The sequence below is a fragment of the Thalassophryne amazonica genome, chromosome 19 (genome assembly GCF_902500255.1).
Source record: "Thalassophryne amazonica chromosome 19, fThaAma1.1, whole genome shotgun sequence".
In the NCBI taxonomy this organism is placed as follows: domain Eukaryota; kingdom Metazoa; phylum Chordata; class Actinopteri; order Batrachoidiformes; family Batrachoididae; genus Thalassophryne; species Thalassophryne amazonica.
The window spans coordinates 28012538-28031707 of NC_047121.1; the positions used below are offsets into that span (position 1 = coordinate 28012538).

Sequence of the window (19170 nt, forward strand, 5' to 3'; positions counted from 1 at the left end):
CATGCGTGAGTTTTTTCATGTCTGTCGGTTGCGTCATTCGCCTGTGAGCAGGCTTTGAGTGAGCAGTGGTCCACCCCTCTCGTCGGATTTTTATTGCGAATAAATGTCTGAATGATTTGGAGCTTTGCTGCATCAAATTTTTCCAGAAACTGTGAGAGACCTCCAGGTGGACACCATTCGGAAAATTTAGATGGCTTTCAGCGATGATTTTATGGAGATTACACAGATTAAGGAGTGCTCCAGCCGGTTTAAAGACCGCCCACAGCGTCTGAGAGCGCGGCGCGCTCCGAGCACCAATCGACAGGCTCAAACCCCACTCAAACAACCAGATCATTTCTAACGTGAAGGCTTTGTTGATCCGGGACATCGTCTAACTTTCACAAAAAAGGCAGAAGGCGTGGACATCAGCACTTTTTCGGCACATTCTACTGTTACAGGAGTTTTTTTTCATGGAAAGAGAAGCGGAGGATTGCGCCACCATGCCGCTCATGGCGCGGGACAAAACCACCTCCGTGTTGGTCTCACAGGACTGCTTTCAGATGGCTTCCGGATGCTTTTCAGTCGTGTGAGTATCCGAGAAATTGTGCATGAGCTGCGCTGCGCTCTCAGACGCTGTGGGCGGTCTTTAAACTGGCTGGAGCACTCCTTAATCTGTGTAATCCCCATAAAATCATTGCTGAAAGCCATCTAAATTTTCCGAATGGTGTCCAGCTGGAGGTCTCTCACAGTTTCTGGAAAAATTTGATGCAGCAAAGCTCCAAATCGTTCAGACATTTATTCGCAATAAAAATCCGACGAGAGGGGTGGACCACTGCTCACAGGCGAATGACGCAACCGACAGGCGTGAAAAAACCGATGCATGCGCACGAAGGTTCAAGCTTGGCTGATGCAATCACACGTGATTCAAATCCATATGGTTTTTGCAAAAAATAAAAAGGTCCGATACTTTTTGGAAAGATCTCGTATTTGCATGAGTGCATGAGGGTGCATTTAACAATTCTGAACAACTGGCCACATGAAATTCCATCATGGTGACCATCTTGAAAAATAGCCACATCTAGAGGGCTTGTTTGTTCACCTCTTTTTCTGCAATTGGTTTTTACTAACGTAGAGGTTTCATTGGCTGTCAGATGGATTATTCCATGCCCTCAGGAGAGGCTCCAGCACATCAGTGTGCTAGAGCAACGAGCTGTCCGGCTCACTCTGAGCCATTTCTCTCCTGCCCTAGAGGGGAAACGTGCTTGTTCGGTCGGACAACACATCGACAGTGTACCATATAAACCATCAAGAAGGCACCAGGTCTGTTCATTCCCTGAGGGAAGCCCGGGAACTTCTCCAGTGGGCTTTGCCTCGCATGCTGAGTCTCAGGGCTGTGCATCTGCTGGGCGTGCAGAACTACGCTGCAGACTTTCTCTCATGTCAGAAACCTCCACCGGGGCGAGTGGTGCCTCAACCTGGATGTGGTTCAACTGATCTGGGACAGGTTTGGCAAGGCGGAAGTCGATCGGTTTGCCTCAAACGCCACAACACACTGTTGCCTGTGGTTCTCTCTCTCAGAACCACACAGCCCACTGGACCAGGATCCACTATATGCGTTTCCTCCTCTTCCGCTGATCACACTGATACTACACAGAATATGCATGTCGAATCACACAGTGTTGCTAGTAGCCCCATACTGGCCGGGTAGGACATGGTTCCCCATGATTCTGATTCTCCACAGCGGAGAGCCATGGTCTCTCCCATGGAGGAGGGACCTTTTGTCGCAGTTGGATGGGAACATTTGGCATCCTCACCCAGAGCATCTTCAACTGTACATGTGGCCTCTGAAGGGACAGGCTCCATGTTGAACGCTTGTGATCAAGGTATAGTGCGGACTACGAGGTCTGTCCATAAGTATAGGTCCTTTTTATTTTTTTCAAAAACTATATGGATTTCATTCATATGTTTTTACGTCAGACATGCTTGAACCCTCGTGCGCATGCGTGAGTTTTTCCACGCCTGTCGGTGACGTCATTCGCCTGTGAGCACTCCTTGTGGGAGGAGTCGTCCAGCCCCTCGTCGGAATTCCTTTGTCTGAGAAGTTGCTGAGAGACTGGCGCTTTGTTTGATCAAAATTTTTTCTAAACCTGTGAGACACGGTTCGAAAAATTAAGCTGGTTTTCGGTGAAAATTTTAACGGCTGATGAGAGATTTTGAGGTGATACTGTCGCTTTAAGGACTTCCCACGGAGCGAGACATTGTGTAGCGCTCCCAGGCGCCGTCGTCAGCCTGTTTCAAGCTGAAAACCTCCACATTTCAGGCTCTATTGATCCAGGACATTGTGAGAGAACAGAGAAGTTTCAGAAGAAGTCGGTTTCAGCATTTTATCCGGATATTCCACTGTTAAAGGAGATTTTTTAATGAAAGACGTGCGGACGGGTCAGCGCGTCGGGATGCAGCCGGCGCGGTGCGGCGGCACAGGAAAAACACCTCCGTGTTGATAACCATTTGTAAAATCCAGTTGGCTTTTGATGGCTTTCAGTGGAGTGAGTATATGAGAAATTGTTTAACAGCTGGACATGTTCCAACTTGTCCTTAAGGCTTCCAACGGAGGTGTTTTTCCTGTGGCGGAGCGTCGCGGCGGCTGCGAGCCGACGCTGCAATCCGCCCGTACGTCTTTCATTAAAAAAAATCTCCTTTAACAGTGGAATATCCGGATAAAATGCTGAAACCGACTTCTTCTGAAACTTCTCTGTTCTCTCACGACGTCCTGGATCAATAGAGCCTGAAATGTGGAGGTTTTCAGCTTGAAACAGGCTGACGACGGCGCCTGAGAGAGCTGCACGACGTCTCGCACCGTGGGAAGTCCTTAAAGCGACAGTATCACCTCAAAATCTCTCATCAGCCGTTAAAATTTTCACCGAAAACCAACTTAATTTTTCGAACCGTGTCCACTTCGATGTGTCTCACAGGTTTAGAAAAAATTTTGATCAAACAAAGCGCCAGTCTCTCAGCAACTTCTCAGACAAAGGAATTCCGACGAGGGGCTGGACGACTCCTCCCACAAGGAGTGCTCACAGGCGAATGACGTCACCGACAGGCGTGGAAAAACTCACACATGCGCACGAGGGTTCAAGCATGTCTGACGTAAAAACATATGAATGAAATCCATATAGTTTTTGAAAAAAATAAAAAGGACCTATACTTTATGGACAGACCACGTAGATTGAAGCTTTTTACCCTTTTGGTGCAGTACATAAGGTGGGGACCCTGAGCGTTGTCCTGTGCCAGTGCTGCTGAGCTATCTTCAATCATTGTTTGACAGCGGTCTTTCTGTCTCTACAATTAAAGTTTATGTTGCTGCCGTCTCTGCTCGCCACATTATGGTAGATGGTCGATCAATAGGATCGCACCCCCTGATATGTCTTTTTTTTTTTTAAGAAGTGCTCTTCACCTTTGGCCTCCAAGGATTGCACGTGTGCCATCCTGGAATCTTCCATTGGTTCTTGAGGGTTTATGCTCTTCACCGTTTGAGCCACTGGGTGCCAGTGACCTCAGCTGGTTGTCAATTAAGACTACATTCCTCCTTGCTATTTCATCCCCAAAGTGCGTTGGAGAGCAATGCCTTGTCGATTGCTGACAAGTGTGTGCGCTGGAATTCTAATGGGTCAGGGGTTACTCTATGGCCAAACCCCTCCTTTTTACCAAAGACCATTTTAGTATTCCATGCTAACCAGCCAGTTACCTTGGCTGTCTTTACCCCACAATCTACTGCAGAACCTAATTCTAGTCTGTTGTGCCCTGTTCGTGCACTTAGACGTTATACTGAATTGACAGCTGCCTTTCGCAAAAGTGATGCTCTGTTTATCTGCTATGGGGGCCCCAGGATCCACTATATGCCTTGTCCAAGCAAAGACTGGTGCAGTGGGTTGTTAACATTATATTGCAAGCTTACATGAACGGCGACCATCAACCTCTGCCAGTGAAATGTCATTCAACTCAAGGCATATCCACCTCCTGGGCTGCCCTGAGAGGTGTGCCACTGACTGACATCTGTACTGCAGCAACACAGGCTTCCTCCTGTACCTTTGCCCACTTCTACAGAGTTAATGTAGCTGCTCCTCACCCTGTGGCGATAGCCGTATTATCGGCCTCTTTAAACTGCAGTTGAGGTTGGTAAGTGCACATTTGAGGTTGGGTAGGTGCACACTCCTCATGACCTTATTGGTATAATGTCATCTAGGTGCAAAAGCACCACCCTCTGGCGGTTAGGAGGAATGAACTAGAACGGGAGTTAGGTATGTAACTACGGTTCTATGAATTCCGGATGACCGCCAGAGTTGGTTGTCACTCGGAGTCTAGGCAATAAATTCCAAAAGAAATTAATGCTGGGTGACGTGCTCTCATATACTGTTGCTGACGTCACCCAGGTCACACCTACTGGCATGACTTTGTTGGTACAAGACTCGACCTCTGCGCATACAATAATCCAGGTGCTAAAGCACTGCCCTCTGGCGGTTATCCGGAATTCATGGATAAGAAGAGTTATATTGTAGCCTGAGGTCTTTTGATGTCAATTTCAATTGCAAATTCAGGGGCACTTGTAAAATATATAAACAAAATAATAAAAATAATAATAAAATAATAAAGAAAAATAACTGTTGTGCAAAAAAACAAAAAAAAAAATGGGGATGGGAGGGGGCGCTTGGAGAGGGTCTCGCCCGGGGAGTAATTCAGTGTAGAACGGCCACTGTCTGTAAGGTGCGTTTCTTGAAGTAAAGCTATGGAGCACTGCATTTTCTTCAACTGTCCCAATATCTTTTTCCTTTAATTGGATTGTTTATTCCTTTATATTACAGGTAACTAAGTAATGTCATAATTGTATTTATACTGTTTCATGTAACATAGTCCTGTCCACTCATTAGTATGTGTTACACATAAAAATAAAAATTTAACTCCAGATGTATAAACCTAAACAAAATGAAACTAATTACTCATCTCAGGTAGTACAAAGCAAGAACATTAAGAACATGGAGCAGAACTTCCAAATTTCCCACCAGACACATAAAATAGAATGTAACCATGTCTGACCCCCGTTGATAATGGGATATGGGATAGTGGTGACCTGATCCCTCTGTGGTAAATAGCACACAATGTGCAACAACGACCATTATTCTATGGCTGTGATGCTACACGCACTCTGATTGGATGATTACCAGTCTGATATTTTCAAATGTCAGATCAATTTCCATGATAATTGATCTGCAACGCGGATTTTCATTACAACCAGGAAGCTAAAAAATTAGAAAAATGAAGTCAGACATGAACGTACTCCATAAATCTCTAAACAGCATCTGAAAAGTACACACATTGAAAGTTTACCAGCTAACGGCCGGACCATCTGTTAGCAAGTTGTTCATGGAGGTGAAGCAAACAGGTCGGACTACGAGCCATCAACAGCTTTCATACTTGGGTGACACTGTAAGTTTGTGTGTGTGTGTATATATATATATATATATATATATATATAAACACAAATTATTAACCTCACTCGCTCAGTCTGTACAGGGAAATATCAGACCAACGTGTTGTTACTACGGACCGAGCGAAGCAAAATGGCAAATGAACTGCATTTATAATCAGGCTTCTCCATATGCATCAGAAGCTCAAAGCACTTTACAATAATGTCTCACATTCACACAGATGCCGATGTCAGGGTGTTACCATGCAAGGTGCTCACAACACACCAGAAGCAACCAGGGAATTAAGGACCTTGCCCAAGGGCCCTTAGTGATTTTCCAGTCTGGTTTGGGTTAGAACAGAGGATCCTCTGGTCTGAAGCCCAACACTTAACCACTAGACCATCACCTCCCCATATCAGTAATAAAAAGTATCAGTATCTGTGATACTGATACTGTATTTACTTCGTAGTGGATCACTGCCAAATCCTGCAGTATCGCACACTATCAGTTAGAGGGAAAACCCCGTAACGTGTCATGTCATTTTGGAATTTTGAGTGGCTAATCGATCACATTTGCAAAGTATGCCATAAACATCAATTTTGCCAGATTTGGTGATTCCATCAAGATTTGCATGATTTTTCTGGTATATGCTGTGCTATTGATCTGGATTTGGGTTAAGTTTATAGATTACTTAAAAAAAAAAAAAAAGGAAGGAAGGAAAAACCACTTCCACATGAATATGTTATCTGTTTTATGACCATTTAAACTGCTTCCACTACAGCCCTTCAAAAGGCACATTTGTGCAATACATTTAGCCTGGTGGGTTGGATTACAGTTGAGTTTAGGGGTAACAAATATGCGATTTTTGTAATAAATAAGTAAATAAACCTTGAAATGGCGACCCAAAAATGTCACCAAGTTGGTGAAGGTCGCTACGCAAGGGTACTGACCTGAACATGATTGTGCTTCCTGTATATAAGAAATGACACTTAAGGATTTTAAAATAAATTTAGTGACAGACTTAGAGAATCAAGGCCATAGACATAAATAAAACACTAGATGGGACATCAAGGTCCTTTCCTCAATACTTTCACCTGCCATCTTGGGAGAGGACTGTCATGGGTTTGTGTGACCCAGCAACTCCAAGATCTATAACACAACAGTACTTACATCTTCCAAACAAATATATAAATAAAATTTTTCCATAAAATATTCCCCATACACTGAATGAGACACAATACATTGAAATTCAGCTTTTTCCCTATTTGACAGAGATTAGAAACTAATGCATTTTATATTGTGATGCACTTTTTATATATGGTTGCAAGCTGTTCCATAAATATATAAATGTATTTATTTTTTTATTATTATTTCTATATATACACAGGCTATTATAACATTATAATACATCACAACATTGAATTATATGTGAGAAACTGGATAAAGGCTATTCTAATGTCTGTCTATCCACAGAAACATCTTCAAAATGCAACATGAAAGCAGATTATTTCATATCTGCTTTCATTTCATGAATCAAAACTGAGTTATACTTTTGGGTGTTTTACTGAAGAGACTAATTTAAGACATTATTTTTTTCACTCTGAAAACATGATTAATTTGTTTATTCAGGAGATAAATTTAAAACTGTATTTATTCAGTGAAATACGTCCATAAACTGTAGTAACATTAGCAATATTTTAATTGTGGTTATTGGAGAAAACGCAGTAAAAAGCCATCATTTCCTACCTTAGCACATTTTGCGTCGGTCAACACAAACGTTCGTTACACCGTCAACAACTTACAACAAATACTGAAGTTGCAATGCAACACCAACCGCCAGAAATACTCCACAAAACCAAGAAATTTTCTTCTACGCCTTTAAAATTTAGACATCAACGCCATGAACTGAAGAATTTCAAGACAAACTAAAAGCTTAATGTAGCACTTGGTGGCACAGATATTTAAGCTAGCAACAGATCCTTGTGATTTCCGGTAAAAATAATTTCAAAATAAAGGATTCCCCCATGTATTATTTCGGAAAACACAACACCTATTGGAATGACTATATGACTTTACGAGTATTTATAAGAGCTAGTATTTTTTTTACAATACCGTAATAAATAATTATTTAAAAGGTGGATTTTTTTCCACGCACACTGCTCGCCCCCCTCCCCCATTTTTTTCCCCACAATAAAATTATCCAACACATCTTGACAGTTTTCTTGTCAGCCTTAATTTCATTTCAGCACTGTGCTATTATATTTACATAATTACTTTCATACAAAACACTATAAATTATTTTATAAAAATAATCATTAATTCATTTTTTTTAATTTAAATATAGGTCCGATCACAGATAATGACAAATCTGCCTATAAAGAGGCAGTCCAACACCTGGTGAGACAATAGCTTATCTCTCAACACAGGCAAAACTACAAAGGTCATTGTTGACTTCAGGAGACTCGGTGTTGGACAGGCTTTTTACTCATTAATGGACACAAAATTGGAGCTAGGAATGTGACCCAGACACCTGGATGTTCATATATTGGCAGGATGTTACATGGCTCACCAATATCACAGCAGAGGTATTGAAGACACCAAAAGGGCTCCAATTCTGACATCAAGTAAGAAAGTAAACCCAAGCAAAGATCTGCTTCTACCTACCACTATAGAGACAAGCATCCTCAGGTACTACATCACAGCATGGTACGCCACAGATATGCACTGCAGCAGGTCATCAACTATACCTAGAGACGTTACAGTCCAGTCGCCACCTCTCAAGACCATCTACACCTCCTACCTTAAGGACGGTGTTATAGAAGCACCAGGACCCATGCTACCAGAAGAAACAAGAGTTTCTACCTCAGAGCAATAAACCTACTGAACAAATTGCTGACCCCAGGTTGACACCCCGCAAAAAAAACTTTTGTCATGTTGTTATTATGGGGTGTTGTGAGTAGAATTTTGTAGGGAAAATGAATTTACTCCATTTTGGAATAAGGCTGTAACATAAATGTGAAAAAATGAAATGCTGTGAATACTTTCTGGATGTCCTGTACTTACAGCTTTAATCACACCAACTCCTAATTTCCATCATTCTATTAAGAAATACTAAATGTGATCAATAGGTGGTAGACAGGTAAAGTATATCAAATTATTTCCTGCAACAAGCCTGAACATGATTGATTGGTAGATATAGATTCCAGCCTTATACGTGTTTGTGTGTATGTGCTCCAGTCTATCTATCTATTCAGAGAGATACATATATATGAATTTACATGCCATAAAAGGCATCATGTATAAAACCTTGTTCAAAATTGCTTACTGCATACAATTTGATATGAAGGAAAAAATGATTTACACATATTTCTTAAAGAACCCAATGACAGGAAAATACACAAAATGTTTTAGCCAGTCTTTATTTTTATTTATTTATCGTCATTTCTGAAACAGATTCAGGTACTCTTATTTTCCAGTAAAATGTTTTAGCAAGTCTTATTTATCGCCATTGCTTAAACAGATTTAGGTGCTTTTATTTTCCAGTACAAGTTCCCTAAACGGATCTATGACTGTCTATTGCTGTTCACTTTACAGTGCTGGTCTGCTTGACGCAGGTTATAAAAGCTCCTGTAACCCCAGACTGAGTGCTGCCTACTTCTCCGTGTGCAAAAAAATAACTCAGCGCCATCTATCGGCCCGGAGGGAAACGCAGCAAATTAGCTGTTTGATCTTTCTTCAGATTAACTTCTCCACACACAAACATTTATTAACTTTCTTAATTTCCATGTGATTATTTCTCACAAATGCACATTAAACAAAACAGTGAGTTCAATATGACATTTTTGTGAGGCTCAGAAACTGGACAAAACATAAAAAGTAAGTCCCTTTGGCTGTTCCCTTGTTTTCACTTGAGGTCGCCACAGCAAATCCAAGGTGGATCTGCATAATTACAATAATATAAATATGAACTAAATTACTCATTATTCCCCCACCATTTGTTGGAATTCGAGCATCAAAGATGCTGAATCAGGATCAAAACTCAGTCAGATGTGTGTAGGGTCCGTTGGTGTCGAGCTTCAGCACCTGTCTGTTTCCGTACATCCCGTGTTTCACCGACACGTCAGCTCCAGCCGCAGCCAGCAGCTCCGTCTCACACAGCAAGACAAAGGCGCCGTACAGTCGCAGTCCGTCCTCTTTGCTGATGTTGTTGTGGTACTGCATGGCCTTGCCTTTGGCCTTCCCGCCCAGTGTGGCCTGCGGGACGATCAGCAAGCTGCCGGGAAGCTCCGACACTGAAACCATTTTCCCGGAGTCCGACTCGCACAGTCGCAAGTTCAACAGGGTGGACACTGGGGACAGACAGCGGAGGACACACGGGGGCGACAGACGCAACATTTTACAATGAGTGAAGCCAAAGGGAGGAGCTAAAATACAGAGGTCAAAGGTCACTGACCCATCTTTGGTAGGATGTCAAGTGTAGCTCCTTTGAAGAAACAAATGTAGATCACCATCCCTCTGTCGATCTGAAAACAACAACAAAAAAGATAAAAAGACAACAGACATTTAGGTGGTAAATTGAGTACACGTAAATTACCCATAAGGTCAGGGGCACAGCTGTTAGTTTTGGCTGTCAGTCCATCTCATTCTAACCAAAACTTAACGTCTCAAATGAATAAACAGTTGAGACCTTGCCACACATTTGAGCAGCTTTTGTCGCCATCTACTGGGTGATGTGGCCATTTCAGGCTTCTGGTACAGTTCCTACTTGAAACCTGAAATTCAGTATAAAAGGCATTGATAAATGTCACAACTGCATGATTTTTTTGGCACACAGAGCTTTGACCTCCCAGTATTAATATATCACAATTTTGATTTTAAGACTTTTACAGTTCTTGAGTTTTAGGATACAGAAGGTTTTGCTGAATGGACTGAAAGAAGGACAGCAATTTCTCTTGATAAGCACAACTTACAGTTGTGAAAAAGGAAATAGACCAGGAAAAAAAAAGCTAATGACAATATAACACATCTGATAATAATAATAACACAATAACAATACATACATATCACAATACACCTATAATAATTCAATATGTATCATAATACATAATTACGTCACTATTCACACAGTTCATGTAGAAAGCGATCTGTAGTGAATATTTAACTTCACATTTCTTATTCTGAAGAATTATAATCCTTGATGTTGTTTCCCATTTGTAGATTTTATAACTCGTACGATTCTTCTGCTAGAGGTCATTATTTCTTCCACGTAGTAGCTAACTACAACAATAATAATAATAATAAATTTATTTATGAAGCACTTTAAATGAAGAAGAAAAAAATCCACAAAGTGCTGAACATACGGAACTGGAGAACAACATTAAACAAAGATCCCCATATCACAGAGTAAAAGCAATTAAAACCATCAAAACAATTGTGCATAAGCAAAATAATTAAGCTAAAATCAGTAAAACTAGTGGTAAGCAATGGAAAATAAATATGTTTTAAACCTAGTCTTAAAAGTGTCGATGGAAATTGGCTTTTGAATCCCAACAGGTAGGTTATTCCACAAGGCAGGAAAAGGCTCTAAAACCTGCTGACTTCTTTTTAACCCTTGGGACACAGAGTAACTCGACATCCAGCGGCCAAAGAGTACGAAGACACACATACAAGCTTAACAAGTTCAGCAAGACAGTTGGGTTCATGTCCATTTAGAGTTTTATAAGTCAGTAACAAAACCGTAAAGTCTGTTCTTAGAGTCAGAGAGCCACTGAAGGGAAACCAGCACAGGTCTGTGATGTCATAATTGACTTGTCATGGTATCACAATACTCATTTTAAAAAGTTACGATTCTACACAGGTCCCACTATCTGATTTTTTTCAATTTTCAATTTATTTTCATTTATATAGCGCCAAATCACAACAGAGTTGCCTCAAAACGCTTCACACAGGTAAGGTCTAACCTTACCAACCCCCAGAGCAACAGTGGTAAGGAAAAACTCCCTCTGAGGAAGAAACCTCAAGCAGACCAGACTCAAAGGGGTGACCCTCTGCTTGGGCCATGCTACAAACATAAATTACAGAACAATTCATAGAACAATTCACGGGCAAATATACAAGAAATGCTATTGGCGCACGGGATAGGAGGATCGCCAACACGAATACAACTCCCATCTCTGGATGGAGCTGCACCTTAAACAGAGAGAAAAAACAGAATCAGGCATCAGAAAGACAAAAAAAAAAAAATACTGTATAATTTGCCAGCATTAAACAACAAGAAAAACAGAAGAAATACAAAGGTGATCGCCGGCCACTAACCCTAAACTTCACTAAAAGACACAGAATTTAGGTAAAGTTGAGGCCGCGGCCCGCTCTAATTACTAATAAATGAATTAAAAGAGTAAAAAGCGTAAAACAAAACTGTACCAGTATGCTACCCATATGAAAGGGAAAATAAGTGCGTCTTAAGTCTGGACTTGAAAGTCTCCACAGAATCTGACTGTTTTATTGATGCAGGGAGATCATTCCACAGAACAGGGGCACGATAAGAGAAAGCTCTGTGACCCGCAGACATCTTATTCACCTTAGGGACACAAAGTAGTCCTGCACCCTGAGAAAAGCCTGGGCCGGTACGCAAGGTTTAATTAGGTCAGCTAGGTAGGGAGGTGCCAGTCCATGAATAATTTTATAGGTTAGTAACAGAACCTTAAAATCTGATCTCACTGGGACAGGAAGCCAGTGAAGGGATGCTAAAATGGGTGTAATGTGATCGAACTTTCTGTTTCTTGTCAAAAGTCTGGATGTAGCATTTTGAAACAATTGGAGACCCCTAATGCTAGACTGTGGTAAACCAGAAAATAAAACATTGCAGTAGTCCAATCTAGAAGAGATAAATGCATGGATCAGGGTCTCAGCATCAGCCATAGACAGGATGGGACGAAGCTTCGCTATATTTCGCAGGTGGAAGAAAGCAGTTCTAGTAATATTTCTAATGTGGAGGCCAAAGGACAACGAAGGATCAAAAATTACCCCAAGGTTCCTCACTTTGTCAGTGTGATGTATGACACATGACCTGAGGCTGAGCATTAACTCGTCAAATTGATGCCGATGTCTCACTGGACCAAGAACCATCATTTCAGTCTTATCAGAGTTTAAAAGTAGGAAGTTTCTAGACATACAACGTCTCACTGTTGCAAGGAAATCTTCTAAGGATTTTATGTGAACGAGATTACCAGCAGTTATTGGCATATATAACTGAGTATCATCTGCATAGCAGTGAAAGGTAATCCCAAAACGCCGCAATATGTGCCCAAGGGGTGCTATATAAAGGGAGAAAAGCAGGGGGCCTAAGATAGACCCCTGTGGAACCCCAAATTTCATGTCACTAAGGTTAGAGGTAGTGTTACTGTACAAAACACTGTTGTGTGGGCCGCCAGAAGAGGAGGTACTGCTGGCCCACCACCAGAGGGCGCCCTGCCTGAAGTGAGGGCTTCAGGCACGAGAGGGCGCTGCCGCAATGGACACAGCCGGGGGTGACAGCTGTCGCTCATTACCTCTTGACAGCTGTCACCCATCTACTCAACATCATCTCACTCCATAAAGACCAGACGTCATCTCCACCTCGTTGCCGAGATATCATACTTCATTGGAGGTAATATCCTCAGCCATTTGTGTTTCTAATAAGCTGTATATTGTGAGTGTTTGCAGGAGTACTGGTCCCTCTTCTTGTGGAGGCTGAGTGAGTGCAGGACGGCACTCTTTTCCTCTGAGGGATCACTGTAAATACCTCAGCATTCTGAGTGAGAGGTGGAGGTGGCATTCCCACCGTTGTTGTTACTGGGTGTACACACACCCACACTTGAATGTCTTTGTTCTTCGCCAGCAGTACCAGATCTGACAGTCGGGGACGGTGATCACCTGGGAATTCGGGACTTGGCGGCTCCAGTATTCACCAGGTTCTGGGGCGGCGGAAATCGTGTGCTTCCGGCTCTTCTTGGGACAGACGTCTTCTATCCTCGAGCCTGCCCACACGTCACCTTTGTGTATTGACTGTTATGATATTCTGAGATTGTCTGTATGTTCGTTGTGCACATTCACAACATTAAATTGTTATATTTTGGCTCATCTATTGACCGTTCATTTGCGCCCCCTGTTGTGGGTCCGTGTCACTACACTTTCCCAACAAAACAGTGAGAACGACTGGTCAAGTATGACGTCAGCCATGCAAGGGCACTCCCAGTAATCCCAAAATGATTTTCCAGCCTATCAAGTAGAATATGATGATCCACTGTATCAAATGCAGCACTGAGATCTAACAGCAACAGAACCGTAGTGGTGTCCGAATCCATTGTAAGCAGAAGATCATTCACCACTTTAGTGAGAGCCGTCTCTGTGGAATGATATTTTCTAAAAGCAGACTGCAGTGACTCAAAGAGATTATTCTCAGTAAGATAGTCTACGAGCTGCCGTGACACCACTTTTTCCAGAATTTTAGAGAAAAATGATAGATTTGATATCGGCCGATAGTTTGTCAATACACTAGGGTCAAGATTGGGTTTCTTAAGTAATGGTTTAATCACTGCAGATTTGAAACATTTAGGAACAGATCCAGAAGTTAAAGAAAGATTAATAATTTCCAGCACAGTCCGCCCAAGAGTGGGCCACAGGTCCTTAAAGAGTTTTGTTGGTATAGGATCAAATAAACAGGTTGTGCTTTTTATTGACATTACGAGTTTTGTCAGCATGCCTAGTGAGATACTGTCAAATTCTGTAAATCTAGGTAATACCTCAGTAGTGGCGCCCACATCAATAGCAGGGTGTAGTGGCTGGATTAAGGCATGCTGGGATATGTTTAACTTGATATCTTCTATTTTCTTCCCAAAGTAATCCAGGAAATCTTGTGCTGTAAAAGGAGAGCGAACTACAGGTGGTTGTCCATACATAAGTGTTGCCACCGTGTCGAACAAGAACTTTGAGTTATGCTTGTTTTTGTTGATCAAATCAGAGTAGTAAGTCCGCTTTGTAGCCAATAATGCATGCTTATAGTCTAAGATAGCATCACGCCACGCAAGGTGAAATACTTCTAATTTTGAACGACACCATTTCCGTTCTAGACCTCTTGCTTTATGCTTGAGGTCATGCAGATAATCATTGAACCAAGGTGACTGTGATTTGGGGGAGTGCAGTTTTAACACAGGTGGTGCAATCATGTCGAGTGTAGTTTTGAGTACTGAGTTTAAACTATGTGAAGCTAAGACATTAGGCAGTCTAGCTTCGAGTTCAGTCTTAGTTGAGGAGTTGATACATCGCCGTAATGATATATAAGGTTGTTGTTCCACTAAACAAGGCAGCGAAACTGTAAAGTTAATAAGTGAGTGATCAGACACCACTGATGTAAGAGGCATGATGTCAATATTCGTGACAGCAATACCACGGGCAAGAACCAGATCCAGGGTATTTCCACTAATGTGCGTCGAATCCCGAATGCATTGCCGAAATCCTGATGCATCCACAATTTCCATAAATGATTTGCAGAGGGGATCAGAAGGCTTATTTATATGAACGTTAAAGTTTAAGATTATCACAATACACAATGTATTGTTCCACATTATTTTTCCCACTGGTGAAATTAAGAAAGAACATTTAGTGCTGGATGTTATCTTTTCAGTCCTGGGGTTATTTTTGTTTGCAAGCTCAGTCTGTTGCCACCAGAGCAGAAAACAAGGCAGTCCATAGCCGAGTGTCACCCGCTGGCTTTGAGGAGCACCTGCTTGGATTTCTAACACTCGCCGTCATATCACTAACATTCACCAAACATCCCACACACAGTGTTTGTTATGTACGTATGTGTGAAGCGTGATGTTTAAAGGGAGGTTGACTCGGGACAGGATGATGCCTTTACACTGACTTTCAAACACAGGTCTTGTCAGTAATATGAAGTGAAGCAATAAAATACAGATATGGTGCAAGCAGCGCCCACTAGAGGTTAAATTAGACCATTTTCGTGTGCTGCTTCATCATGAGGTCCAGACTTACATGTTCCAAGTTTGATTTTAATACATTAATCATATATATATATATATATATATATATATATATATATATATATATATATATGCACACAGGTGAACCTTGTTAACTCGTGCAAGTTGGGGTCCACAAAATCGGACCGCGAGTTGTCTGAAACTGTGAGTTAATAAGGTTGACCACTCAAACTTAAAATCAATTATTATAGAAGTCTAAATTTTTGGTGTCCACAAAGTGACTGTGAGAAAAGTCGAAACGCGAGTTATGCATACGCAAGTTAACAGGGTTTACATGTATATTATCGCTTACCAGACTGGGTTCAAACGGCTATTGGATTGTGGTGACAAGGTGCAAAACGTGTACTTTATCCTCAAGTCATCAAGTTGGGTGAAGACAGAAAGTGTGTCCATGTGGGAGAAGAAACGTCACAAAGTAGAAAGGGGTGTGGCCAGCAACAGATCCTTTCCATTTAAAGCCACAGGCGCATAAACAGGTACGTTCCAGTCAACCTTAAAATTAAAGTCTTGGTTATTATGGTTTCTTCATCGTTCTTACTTGGACCCACTGAGCCTCAGAGTTCTGGGTTGCCGGTTCCACCTGCAATTTGGCCCCAACACACTGCTGAAGCACCGTGCGGGCGACCGGAGCGCCGCTCCTCTCCGTCATGACAGACACACGGACTCAGGGTCGACCGTAGTGTATAGTTCAGTGAACTGAACCAAGACCTCAAAGCCCGAAACTTCCGTGGACCGTCACTCTCAGTCTTCAATGGCGCCTGAAGCTGCGCCGTTTTTGCGCATATCTTTGCCACTATAGAGCTGAAGAAACACTAGAGTGAACGTCGTCAGTCAAAGCAACACCTATTCAAGTTTTATGACGTAGACAAAAATGTAATACATAGATTCATGGGACTTAGTACAGAGAAGGACAGAAAGAGTTACATTGTGTGTTTGTGGACTTAGAAAAAGCTTATGATAGGGTGCCAAGAGAAGAGTTGTGGCATTGTATGAGGAAGTCTGGAGTGGCAGAGAAGTATGTTAGGGTAGTGCAGGACATGTACAAGAATACTGTGACAGCGGTGAGATGCGCAGTCGGAATGACAGACTCATTCAAGGTGGAGGTGGGATTACACCAAAGATCAGCTCTGAGTCCTTTCTTGTTTGCAGTGGTGATGGGCAGGTTGACAGATGAGATCAGACAGGAGTCCCCATGGACTATAATGTTTGCAGATGACATTGTGATCTGTAGTGAGAGTAGAGAGCAAGTTGAGTCTAGTCTGGAGAAGTGGAGATATGCTTTGGAGAGAAGGGGAATGAAAGTCAGTAGAAGCAAGACTGAGTACATGTGTGTGAATGAGAGGGAGCCCAGTGGAATAGTGCAGTTACAAGGAGTAGAAGTGGTGAAAGTAGATGAGTTTAAATATTTGGGGTCAACTGTCCAAAGTAATGGAGAGTGTGGCAGAGAGGTGAAGAAGAGAGTGCAGGCAGGGTGGAGTGGGTGGAGAAAGGTGGCAGGAGTGATTTGTGACCGAAGAATATCAGCAAGGGTGAAGGGGAAAGTTTACAAAACAGTAGTGAGACCAGCTATGTTGTATGGTTTAGAGACAGTGGCACTAACAAAAAGGCAGGAGGCAGAGCTGGAGGTGGCAGAGCTGAAGATGTTGAGATTCTCTTTGGGAGTGACAAGAATGGACAAGATTAGGAATGAACATATCAGAGGGACAGCTCAGGTGGGACGGTTTGGAGACAAAGTCAGAGAGGCGAGATTGAGATGGTTTGGACATGTGCAGAGGAGGGACCCAGGGTATATAGGGAGAAGGATGCTGAGGATGGAGCCACCAGGCAGGAGGAGAAGAGGGAGACCAAAGAGGAAGTTCATGGATGTGCTGAGAGAGGACATGCAGGTGGTTGGTGTAACAGAGGAAGATACAGAGGACAGGGTGAGATGGAAACGATTGATCTGCTGTGGCGACACCTAACGGGAACAGCCGAAAGACAAAGAAAGAAGAATATATATAAACACACACAAAGGATAGAGCTGAACTGCAGTGTACTGTCATTCACTATATGGGGAATGTTTTCTCTTTCTTTTCTTCCTTTTCCTTTTCCTTTTCTTTCCCTTTTCCTTCCTTTCCTTTCCTTTTTCCTTTCTTTGTTTTCTTCCTTCCGTTTCCTTTATTCCTTCTTTCCTTTATCCTTTCCTTTTTCTTCCTTCCTTCATTCTTCATTCTTCCTTCCTTCCTTTCTCTGTAGCTATCTAACATTAAAGAAACAAATACAATTTTTTTTATTACAAGATTTATAATAAGTAATATAATTATTGATGGTTATGTACTCATTTTATCTCAAAATACTCTTACTGTATTTTTCCAGGTAGAAATTGCACCTGTTAAAAAATGCCTCTTGAAGAGGAAAAAAGGGTATTTACACACACACACGCACGCACGCACGCACGCACACACACACACACACACACACACACAGACAGACAGACAGACAGACAGACAGACAGATAGATAGATAGATAGATAGATAGATAGATAGATAGATAGATAGATAGATAGATAGATAGATAGATAGCACCTGTTTATTATCAGCTCATAAATTTGCTATAGTGTACTTTTTATTATTGCCATTTATTCTTTTATTATTTGAGTTTACTTTGTTTAGTGCTTTGATTCCTGGGTTATAAACATCATTGGTTTTGATATTTAAATGAGAATTGCAGCACAAAAAAAGCAAAGTTCTTTAAACCTTCTACCTCATTTGCGGAAAATCTTTTGTCTCTTGGTGCACAATGCTGGTGCTACGTCTGTTCTTGAATCAGCATCAAACAACTACATGGACCTTGTAATTCAGATTTTTAGAGTGTTTCTCACACCTACCCGAGGCAGTGAATTGATTTGAGGGGTTCATGCAATGAACTGATTTGAGGGGTTCATGCAGTAAATTGATTTGTGGGGTTTATGCAGTGAATTGATTTGAAGGGTTCATGCAGTGGGTATATTTGAGGGGTTCATGCAGTGAAATGATTTGAGGGGTTCATGCAGTGGATTGATTTGTGGGGTTCATGCAGTGAAATGATTTAAGGGGTTCATGCAGTGAACTGATTTGAGGGGTTTATGCAGTGAATTGATTTGAGGGGTTCATGCAATGAACTGATTTGAGAGGTTCATGCAGTAAATTGATTTGTGGGGTTCCTGCAGTAAATTGATTTGAAGGGTTCATGCAGTGAACTGATTTGAGGGGTTCATGCAGTGAACTGATTTGAGGGGTTCATGCAGTGGATTGATTTGTGGGGTTCATGCAGTGAACTGATTTAAGGGGTTCATGCAGTAAACTGATTTGAGGGGTTTATGCAGTGAATTGATTTGAGGGGTTCATGCAATGAACTGATTTGAGAGGTTCATGCAGTAAATTGATTTGTGGGGTTCCTGCAGTAAATTGATTTGAAGGGTTCATGCAGTGAACTGATTTGAGGGGTTCATGCAGTGAATTGATTTGTGGGGTTCATGCAGTGAACTAATTTGAGGGGTTCATGCAGTGAACTGATTTGAGGGGTTCATGCAGTGAACTGATTTGTGGGGTTTATGCAGTGAATTGATTTGAAGGGTTCATGCAGTGAATTGATTTGAGGGGTTCATGCAGTGAATTGATTTGAGGGGTTCATGCAGTGAACTGATTTGAGGGGTTCATGCAGTGAATTG

The 19170-nt window shown here is 41.9% G+C and overlaps 2 protein-coding genes across 5 annotated transcripts in view; both read right to left on the reverse strand.

The window, feature by feature from the left end:
- The window catches only part of LOC117531765, a 35575-nt gene extending 28164 nt beyond the window's left edge, over window positions 1-7411 (reverse strand). For all 4 annotated transcript variants that reach the window (XM_034194895.1, XM_034194893.1, XM_034194896.1 and 1 more), the window contains exon 1: window positions 7188-7411. The gene's annotated coding sequence lies outside the window, so the exon portion shown is untranslated. The remainder of the gene's footprint in view (window positions 1-7187) is intronic.
- Window positions 7412-9181: 1770 nt separating this feature from the next.
- Window positions 9182-16226, reverse strand: LOC117501051 (D-aminoacyl-tRNA deacylase 2-like). Its single transcript, XM_034159852.1, has 3 exons — window positions 16020-16226; window positions 9895-9964; window positions 9182-9790 (listed from the first exon to the last, which is right to left on the reverse strand). The coding sequence occupies exons 1-3, from the start codon at window positions 16128-16130 to the stop codon at window positions 9474-9476; spliced, it is 498 nt and encodes a 165-aa protein (XP_034015743.1). The 5' UTR covers window positions 16131-16226; the 3' UTR covers window positions 9182-9473.
- Window positions 16227-19170: the final 2944 nt, after the last annotated feature.